We start from the raw sequence: 6,905 nt of genomic DNA on the forward strand, positions 1-6,905 counted from the left end.
ACACAGTTGAGAGCAGAGTAAAGTTCAATGTCCACAGCCACAGAGGATAAAGATATGTTATGACACAGAGGGATAAGGCTGGACGTCTGCTTGGACCCCACAATTCCCGCCAGGCGAGCAACGCTAAGTACCTTCAGGCCATTTTCTCGTATGAGTTTCATCAGTTCGGGTCCCACAAAAACCTTTGCTCGTGCTGTAGCAGTCCGTTCTGTCACCAGCTTCGAACCCACGTTGACCATTTTCGCCCTGCCAGACCGGTCAACATGAGTCCGACTTTCGGACTGTGCTCCCAAACTGCAGAAACGGCAAGAGAAGACAGAGGGCTGTGCTCTGTGTGTTTGTTTTGTTAGGAGTCCTGCATTGCACATAATGCTTGGGGCACAGGGAAGCAAAAGAAACTGTTTTCTAGATTCAGTCACTACACTCAAATTACGTGACAACAACTGAGACATCTGTGTATCCGACACAAACAGGGGCGAAATATTGGTATCTGAGAAGAAGTACTTTTGAAAATCTTGTTTCTGAAGGTTTAACAACTTCCGACTTTGTGCCTTCACGACATCACTACAGCCATCAAGTTCAGGGCCACCTGGAACAAAAATACAAGCTGTAACAAACAACTCTTCATAATCTGAAAATAAGTTAACTACAAAAGAATTTTTAAGCATTCGTGTTGAAACACCCCCGATTAATTCCTTTACTGGATTTTGGGTAATTTACCGAAGACACCAAACAGTTAATTATTGTGATATATGACCATGTGCTTAATGGATGAAAGGCTATTGGTTGTTCTGCTGTGGTTTCAGGAGTATTTCAACCGAATGCGGCTGTTCTGGGACGGAATAGCTAATGATTGAACGTTTGTCTATTGTTAAGAATCACAAAGGTTGTGATGTACAACTGATGTATATTTCCTACTAACACACAAATTCTGAGGCAGTTGCTACCTTTGCCTTACACGTCTAATTGTGGTTATCTCTTTTTATTGATTGCTGATTTTCAGTACTTTGTCACACGCAATGCTGATGGTTAACATTCACAACAATCCTCACTGCAATCCATGGTTGTTGCTGGCCGACACGGTTGACGTGAAACACGTAATTCGGCACTTGTCACTTTCTGTTTCTTATCACTTGCGAATCGGCATTAGTGAGAGTCAACCCCACGACGATCAGGGGGACGTGCTCACTCGTCATACTCCAGTGAATTTTACCGTTTACAACTCACTCGACCACCATTCTTCCCCATCTTTCCTGCTCTACTGCTCACTTGACACTCTACCATACTACTGCGCACTCAGCACTAGTCTCACTGCCTACTGCAGCGCTCGACAATCTACTCCTGTCCACTATCGACCTGGGCGTCAGATACTAGCATCTTTGTTTGTGGGATCAGGGATCCCTTACAGTGTTCAAGACAAGTTCTTTGAACCTTAATGATCTGTGATGATTCTTTTCTTTCCTAAGCTAAGGTCGAAAATCTGTTTTGTCTGCAGAAGTGTGCAATATGAATATTACACAAAGTTGATAGGAACATCTCACATAAATCTCCTCAGTGGCTGTAGTTTTCACAATCTTGCAGGAGTGGATATAAGGGGAGGTCGTGGCAATGGTGAAAACTACCACCCACTTCCCAAACAACATATTATACTGGGGTGCACTTAAGAAGGCAGCAGTGTGGTGCATTCTGTGCAGAAAGAGATGGGGAATGCTTTATGGTGCTGTCTGTGTGTTCTCTCTCTCTCTCTCTTTCTCTTTGTCCCACGACTCACATTTCAGCCACTTCCAACCCTCGTATCTGGCACAGGCCACTGTGTCTGCTTCTGACTCTGCCTAGTAGAATTTATGCGGTCGGAAAGCTATCGCTGTTGCTTTCTAATGTAATACTTGTCATGTTTCCTTTATGCCAGCCATTGTGAACATTAATGGCTAAGTAACCTCATCATACCTAAATGCCTTGTATCGTACACGCACCCCAAAATGCACACTACAGACAGATGTGGCAGAATGACACGATGTCTTTATATTTTTTACTTCACCAATTTCCAAATGCACACATAACTTTTGGAGAAGGAGGTAGCATGGAAACAGAAGTGTGTCAAAAATGCCAAGTTCTTCCAGCAATGACAAGCTACATGTAATAAAGGACACTTTTCAGATGCTCGTGCTAGGGTCTGCCCACAAGGACATGCTTTTGGTCTGATTGACAACATTCCAGCCGGGTAAAGCTGCACACCACTGGGTTGAACATACCAGCTGTCAACAGATCCGATACAACAACAACAGAAAGAATGACTTCCCGAACACAGTTGGAAATCACTGATAGAAACAGTATTCCCCTCATTCACATGTGTTTGCAGACCTCTGTTCAGTCATAACGTTTATTGAAATAATGATGGTGAGCACACACTCTGACAGAGTTCAACTTCGTTGTTACATGGTTGTTCAGCTTTTTCCTTCTTTCCTCCTCCCTTTTCTCTTCCCAAAATCTTTTCATTCTTTGACTGTGTTCCTGTTTCCTTTGATATGTACATATTTTCTCTGTTTTCTTCCTTCCCTTTACTTCAAGTTTTATGTTCATAATTTTGATTCTGAATTTGTCTCTTTCATTCATCATTTCCATTCTGATTCCTGCTCGTTTTGGCATTCTTCTATCTCTTTAAACCAACTGGTTTTTTTGATTAAGGCATTTACTACATCCTAAATCCCTTTGTGAATCTGTCGCTGTTCATTGTGTGTATGTGTCCACAGAATGTTAGTCGGTGTTTTCTGATTGTGACTGAATCTGCCTCTGTGTTCTTATAATTCTCTGGTTGATCTCTTCATCCATATGCCATCTCTGTGCACTGCTCCAAAAAATTTTCTGAGGATTTTGCATTGTATTCTTTCTGCTTTGTGGTGCCTGGTCCACAGATTGTGGTCATTTCTGATGCGAAGAGTGCTTCTGATACTATAACTGTATTATAGCGCATGTGTTTGCCTTGTACTGAAATGTTTCTTTTATTACAGTGTGTCCATGTCAGTTTGTACACTTTATGAAGTTCTTTTGTTTGTTCTACGTTTTCTTCCTTCTTTGATCCACCTATTTGTATTGTTACTATTATATTGAATAATTTAATATATTTTTGTGTGTTTATTATTGTTATTAAAATTGTAGATGTCTGTCGTATGCTAACAGCGACGTTGCTAGCGAGTTGCATTTTTGAGGGAAGCTGGGTGAGGGGGGGCGGAAACAATAACAAACTGTCACTCCCCCCCCCAAATAACCCAACCCTGGATGCCAATACATTTGCTCTGTATAGGTGTTTGTGTCCAGAAGTATGAGTCAATTTAGCAAAAAAAAGCAAAGGAAAGCTTCATGTTCTGGCCCACATAAAAACCAGATGACCAACCACAGTGTAATCCTCTGCAATGGCATCACTGAAAGCAGTATGGTGGGAGGGGGAGGGGGGGGAGTCAGCACACCCTGTTCTGGTCACTGCCAGCTTTCTTGACCTCAGAGTCACTACGTCTCACTCCAACAGTTCCTCAATGGGCATCACAAGGCTTGGTGCACCTCGTTCCAGTCCTCCCACCAAGGAAAACCTCGGGCAGTACTACGGGTGAGTCGCAGCTGAGCAGCTGCCTTCCCCCTGTACCTGCAGTAGCTGCGAGAGGATATTTGTGTTACACATACGCTAAAACTGGTGTAAATGCCACAGGACACTCTTTGGAGTGTCACCTACAAGCACACGCTGCTACACACTTGACAGTGCTAGGTGGCCATGAGTTCTGGCTCAAAGTTCCTGCAACTGTGGTTGGAACTTCCCCAGTGTGACTCTCCCATTCTTTAATAGGGTATTTGAGTGTCCGGGGCACGTTCACATTGGACAACACTGTCTAGTACAGGCTGCTGTCTTCCACCCGTGCTCTCTTGCACTGAGCATTGCATCTTGCACAAGTGAGTCATAAGGACTCCCCTCTTCTGTATGTACACTAAAAAAGCAAAATTGTCTTTTCAGACGAAAAAGTAAAATTGTCTCATATCCACATTCTATCCTTAAAAGTATCCTTATGTCTGGGAGACGCAGATCCACCGAGCAGATCCCACCCGACGACCCGTAGCAAGACTGCAGCACAAGAGGCAGGAGTGCCATCTGTTCCCTTTGACGTTTCTGTCTTGCTTTGCCACCTATCAGTAAGTGATGAACCAGCTAAATCTGGACTTTGCTGCCACAAATCAAGAAGCAATGGCTCGGAGACAGCATGAGCTCATTGTCCAACTGACGGGTGGAAGCAACGCAACAGCAACAGCAACACCAACACCAGTCACACCACCAGTGAATATACTAGAGAGGCCCTCAATACCACCGCAGTAGTCCTCGAGCTGGAAGTGACAGCTCCGTGGAACAAAGATGGACCTTCGAAGCTGGTGGGTCCAAAATGCAATCAGCAGCAACATACACGAACAACTGAGCCTACTGACTCACACGGCAAATGCAGCGTGCTTTTACCAACACCAGTTCTGAGCATCGGTAATATGAGGGACCATACAAACAATTCTGCAGCACCTCAACTACACAACACTACCCCAGCCGCTACGCAGAACACTACACCGACTGGCTTCCCACTGGTCATAATACACAATTACACTTGCCTCGGCAAGCTAAATAAGACATTTGTAGAATGTCACTCCCCACAATATACCAAACACAAAACTCACAAGGGACCATGTATCACTGTATGTATGCAACAAAACAGATTGCACAAATCTCCTGAAAATCGTCAAAGCTGGGGGAATTGAGTATCATAAATATAACACCCAAGGGGGGAAAACTCGAATGTACATCGTGAAAGGAGTTGACACCACAACCCTCAATGACATTCTTCATGGTATAATCACAGCTCTCAGCTGGGACTGTGAGAGCATGAGATGAATTCTTGGATTCGTGACACACAGATTGCAGCCAAACTATTTAGTGGAGTTCGATGACACAGCTTACTCCTGCAACTTTCTGACGCAGATGCTCCTGCTTCACATGGTCGTAGTAGAAATATACACACTTCCGTGTGTCCCCCAACAGTGCCACCACTGCCAGCAGTTTGGCCATGCGGCACCCGATGTGATCTGGCACACGGTGCCGCAAATGCACTGGTAACCGTGTAGCACGACACTTTAAACTTGGTACAACTATCAAATGTACCAAATGTGGAGGGGTCCATGTGCAAACTACAGATGGTGTGCAGCATACAAAGAAGCTCTAAGGTGCAAAAGTGCCAAAGACAGACAAGTGGTAACCAGAACAGCTCCAAGACACTCCCCACCCCCCAGCCAGTAAGGTGTGGAACCTCTTTTACTGGCATTGTCAGTGGAAGTGGATGAACTGAGGATGCACAGAGCTCCACAAACTCACGGCACACTCCCACAACAACAGAACCACAACCCACACCTGCAATGCTAGAAACTGCCCCTGTACTGATGACAATACTGCCGGTCCCAGACAACACCAAGTCAACTCTGTCTAGGCCAGATTGTGACACTTGTGATATCACAGAAGACACACCCAAACTAGGGCAACCACAAACACACGAAATAAAACAGAGGTACCCAAAAAACAAAAGAGGGGACACTATCACACCACAACAAATACACCAACAACAGACCAGACAAACATAGGAACACATTAAAAGGAACAATGTAACTGTAACTCACACTCTTGCCCCCCTCACCACAGCAATAACACAGGTGACCCCAGATGAAATACGAACCATGAATAACACACAAGCCAGCCCATCCAGTACACCAACATAAGGACCACCAGCCACCAACACCACCGCCAGCACCTTGGCTGACATAACAAACATTCTCACCACAATCAGAGGCATAGTGGAGACACTATACCCCACTCACATGGCTTAAGATCCTCTTGAGGCTCTTCATCGTAACACATGCACAAACTCATGACGGCTACACACAGCCAGTGCATGGCTGCTATACAAACTGCTATCACCACACTGCCCACACACTTCCATAGGTAATACACCACAAAACACAAACAACAGTACTTTGACCTAGATGCTGTTCTGGAATGCAGATGGGATTGGCAACAAAAGGGCAGAGCTAGCTGCATTTATGGAGGAGAAGGGAATCTGGAATGCTCTCATGAACGAAGCTGAGCTCCAGTCACACAAACAACTACTCTTCTCAAGATATTACATCTACTGTACTGACCACCTGAAGGCACAACTGTGGATGGAACAGCAATCTTCATATATTGAGACAAAGAATACACAAATATTAAGATCCCTGAACCTGAAAGACTAGAAGCCACAGCTGTTAGGGTCAAGTCAATTGAGTGAACACTACATTGATATCGATATACAATTGATCTGGTAATATCATAACAAGCGATATCAGCACAATACTCAACATAGCATAGTGACTAATAGCCACTGGTGATCTTAATGCTAAACACTCTGCTTGGAACTAACAAAGATCAAACACCAATAGCAAAAAAACTATGCGAACATGCACTGCGCCCAAACTACATTACACTAGTGCCAGCTGAGGTGACACTTAAAACAGGGAACAGAGACTAAATGTGATAGACATTAGATGTGATAGGCATTATAGTCACAATCAACATTGAAATTATACATGATTTGGAGTCATCAAACACCTGTAATACTTTACTCGCAAGAAACACAGCAGTATGATGAATCTCACAGGATACTGAGCTACAAGCGTGTGAATTGGGCATTGTTCAAGGAAATGCTTGAAAAGTCGTATCCCACAAATTCCCAAAATTACACAAAGCAGGAAACTTGTTGAAGCTGTCAAAGCCCTTACCACCGCAGTTCAGGATGCAATAGCAGGTACCATTACAGTACTTATACCACAAGAATGCTCAATGGCCCTGCTCCCAG

At 44.2% G+C, this 6,905-nt stretch overlaps 1 protein-coding gene across 1 annotated transcript in view; it reads right to left on the reverse strand.

Moving 5' to 3' along the window:
* LOC124622194 (molybdenum cofactor biosynthesis protein 1-like) overlaps positions 1 to 239 on the reverse strand; it is a 113,873-nt gene extending 113,634 nt beyond the window's left edge. The window contains exon 1 of the mRNA XM_047147845.1: positions 132 to 239. Within this exon, the coding sequence (XP_047003801.1) occupies positions 132 to 239 (108 nt within the window). The remainder of the gene's footprint in view (positions 1 to 131) is intronic.
* Positions 240 to 6,905: the final 6,666 nt, after the last annotated feature.

This window comes from Schistocerca americana, chromosome 7 (genome assembly GCF_021461395.2).
Source record: "Schistocerca americana isolate TAMUIC-IGC-003095 chromosome 7, iqSchAmer2.1, whole genome shotgun sequence".
In the NCBI taxonomy this organism is placed as follows: Eukaryota; Metazoa; Arthropoda; class Insecta; order Orthoptera; family Acrididae; genus Schistocerca; species Schistocerca americana.